The sequence below is a fragment of the Coregonus lavaretus genome (genome assembly GCF_964263955.1).
Source record: "Coregonus lavaretus genome assembly, chromosome: 13".
Taxonomy (NCBI): domain Eukaryota; kingdom Metazoa; phylum Chordata; class Actinopteri; order Salmoniformes; family Salmonidae; genus Coregonus; species Coregonus lavaretus.
Window position 1 is genome coordinate 23,174,363 of NC_140000.1, and position 3,223 is coordinate 23,177,585.

The 3,223-nt window shown below is 45.4% G+C and overlaps 1 protein-coding gene across 1 annotated transcript in view; it reads right to left on the reverse strand.

The window, feature by feature from the left end:
• Positions 1-393: 393 nt before the first annotated feature.
• The window catches only part of LOC311140361 (synaptic vesicle glycoprotein 2A-like), a gene marked incomplete at both ends in the record, with an annotated part of 23,400 nt that continues 20,570 nt past the window's right edge, over positions 394-3,223 (reverse strand). Inside the window, 4 exons of the mRNA XM_084175389.1 lie at positions 394-577; positions 1,070-1,229; positions 1,602-1,929; positions 2,052-2,061. Coding sequence (XP_084031515.1) covers positions 394-577; positions 1,070-1,229; positions 1,602-1,929; positions 2,052-2,061 — 682 coding nt within the window. The remainder of the gene's footprint in view (positions 578-1,069; positions 1,230-1,601; positions 1,930-2,051; positions 2,062-3,223) is intronic.

The following is a 3,223-nucleotide window of genomic DNA, read 5'->3' on the forward strand; positions in this document are numbered from 1 at the left end:
CACATACACTCAGTGATTACGTTTACACTGAACAACCATTAAAGTTGGAACAGCTTCTGTTGGTCTAGGGGCAGAGTTTGGTTGCACTTCCCTTTCTCTACCAACTCACAGCCTATTCATGGGGATCAATGTCAAGCAGCGGCAGCACAGTTCCACAGATCTTAGTAGTATAGAGATGTGTCTATCTAAACAGTACATCCAATATCAGGCAATCCACAATATTTACAGCTTAGTAGATCTGTGCAGAATCTGCACTGAACAAAATCCTGTGAATAGGCTATGACTTCAATGGGGTGTACAGGGCAGAGTTTAGGGGTTTCTTGGGCTGCTTGTTGTTCACAGTGTGGCTTACTCTTCTGATCCCCCACGTCGCCCCCTAGGGGTGTGGCCACACTATTGCAGCACCTGGCCCCGCGTCTCCGGCAGCTTGAATGCCAGGAAGCTGCCCGCTGCAAGCGCCCCGGAGGCGAACAGGATGGGCACAGCCTTGGTAATGCCCACGAAAGAGGTGAAGATGCTGATGCCCAACACGGCTGCCAGCTTACAGAGGGCATTTAGAAAGCCAAACGCTGTGCATCTGGGAGGAGAGAGGAAGGTCAGTTAGTTCCATAATAACCTCTATTCAAACAGTCTCAGATTGAACTCATAATGAAACACCTGCAGGAGGACTGTTCAGCCACATGGGGGAGCGCTACTACTCTTTCTGAAATTGGAAAATAATATTAAATCATGGTCAGATATAATAATGAACAGCCAGTCTGCTAGATGAGATCTCAGAGTTTGAAAGGGCCAGAAATGTTTCTGTCACCCCAGTTTACTGGGATAAACAGATGTTTTTTTCTTCAGTATAGGTTGGTTGAGGCAGTGCAGTGTTCACTCAGCCATGGGGTGGCAGTAAGGATTCCCACCCAGTCTCACACACCACAACCACACAGTACTATTTTCTCCATTTTCCTCCATCTAGTGTAGCCAATCATATCAAGGCACCACTTTTGCCAGTACACCCTGGAAGCTACAACCTTCCACAGTGCCAAGATTTTGGTGTGGCTCTCTGGTTTGGGTTTCCTACCTCTTGTCAGAGGGGTAGAGCTCCACCGTCAGCACGTCCAGGGCGTTCCAGGAGGCGATGCTGATGCCCCCGAACAGACAGAGCAGAGCGATCATGGCCGACTCGCTGTTGCCGAACGACAGGAAGAAACAGCTGACACAAGAGATCACACTGGAGCCCGCTGGAGAGAGACAGGAGAGGAGGGAAAGAGATGAGGAGGGAGGGAAAGGGAGGAAGATAGGGATAGGGGGTAAGGAGGGGGAGAGAGAGGGAGGGGGAAAGGAGGGAGAGAGAGAGAAGAAGAAATGGAAAATGAGTGAACCTATGAATATGTCATCTAATATGCCTGCTATTCTTGCTGAATGCATTGAATCCTTTTTGGCCGTAGTGAGACAGAAAATTCTGACCAATCTACCATAGACTAAGCAGACTATATTTTGTTTTCTTAAGGTTGCTGATCTCTGTGTCGAAGACATGCACCAACTGTACTGTGCAAAATCAGACGACACCATTGTAGCCGTGATGACACTGTCGCTTCTCCTCGCTCTATTACCCAGCATCCTCAGTCGTCCGATCTTGTCCATGAGCAGTGCCGACACGATGTTGCCAGGCAACACAGCCAGGGTGCCCAGGAAGCTGACAAAGTAAATCATGTAGGCACTGTTCTCGTCGCTGAAGTCGCTAAGCATGCAGCCCTCCTTGTTGTGCAGGAAGGTGCTGTTGACCAGTTTGCTATTGATCAGCCTGTACTTGAACAGATCTACAGGGGAGAGAAGGAGGGGAGAGAGAGGAGAAGGGGGTGGGGGGTTATTGACCAGACTTCGATTCGATGTAGGGATAGACTTTAATGCATTCTGTATTGCTCGGATCTTTAATGTCAGCTATCTCATATGAACACAGTACCATAAACCACAGTCATTCTAATGGATTAATTAGAGAATATGAACTGGGGCGTAAGGTTCACATATCTAGGGCCTATTCAATGAGTTAGAAAATAAAATACATTCATAATACTGAATTCTTTATTCTACTGTACATGAGAGAAAGGTTTGTCCATACTGTCCAAGCCTAACCTCTGACCTCCAACCTCTAGGTTTTGCTCTGCTGTACTTCTCAGTATAAATCCATCATGTGGTTGGTCCCATAGTGGTTTAACATTCTGCACTATGGCAACAATCTAGCAGCTTCTATCTCTTAGTGGGAAAGCACAGAGGGATTAAGCAATAACAGTGAAATTAGTAACAATCTAGCAGCTTCTATCTCTTAGTGGGAAAGCACAGAGGGATTAAGCAATAAAGCAATAACAGTGAAATTAGTTTCTAATTCAAATTCAAATGAGTAGCTCCTGCATGGCATTGATAGCAGCAGAGTGATTGCTTGACTAGCCTAATGACGGACAAACACCTAACAGAACGAGAGGGATGCGTTTAGATAGTCCCTATTGTACTGCTCTGATAACGTCTTGAGCGAGAGAGAGAGAGAGAGAGAGAGAGAGAGAGAGAGAGAGAGAGAGAGAGAGAGAGAGAGAGAGAGAGAGAGAGAGAGAGAGAAAAGAGAGAGAGAGACAGAGAGAGAGAGAGAGAGAGAGAGAGAGAGAGAGAGAGAGAGAGAGAGAGAGAGAGAGAGAGAGAGACTAAACCATTATAGGCTTGTGTTTGGCTGATAATAGGTTTCTATCGTTGAGTGTGTAATGTCAGAGATAAAATTGGATTCTGCCGATGGATCGAGAGGACTTCAAGCTCATCAATATTACCCATCTTTTGTCCATCTTTTGTCATCAGCCAATACAGATGCATCATCTTCTTGTGCAGGCTGCTTTTTGTTTTGGACAAATCTATCATTCAGTTTGAGGTGACTGACAGTTCTGTAATTTTCAAGCTGAAGTAAAACAGGATTGGGGCTGTGTTGCTAGGATACTCTCTCTGTCTGCATTGCTACATTATGTTACAGGGCCAGGGAGTAGAGTGACGGAATTTAGCCATTTTTGTCTTGTGGCGAAGCATATAATTGGAGCTGATTCCCTGCACTGTTTCTGGCTCTGTTTCTATAAGAGAGGTTTAAACAACCTTAGTAAGAAATGCATACGACCTATACGAACAATATAATACATTTTTAGCTCCTTAGACAACATATAATATACAAATGTATTTTATCTGTCAATCAAACACAGAAGCC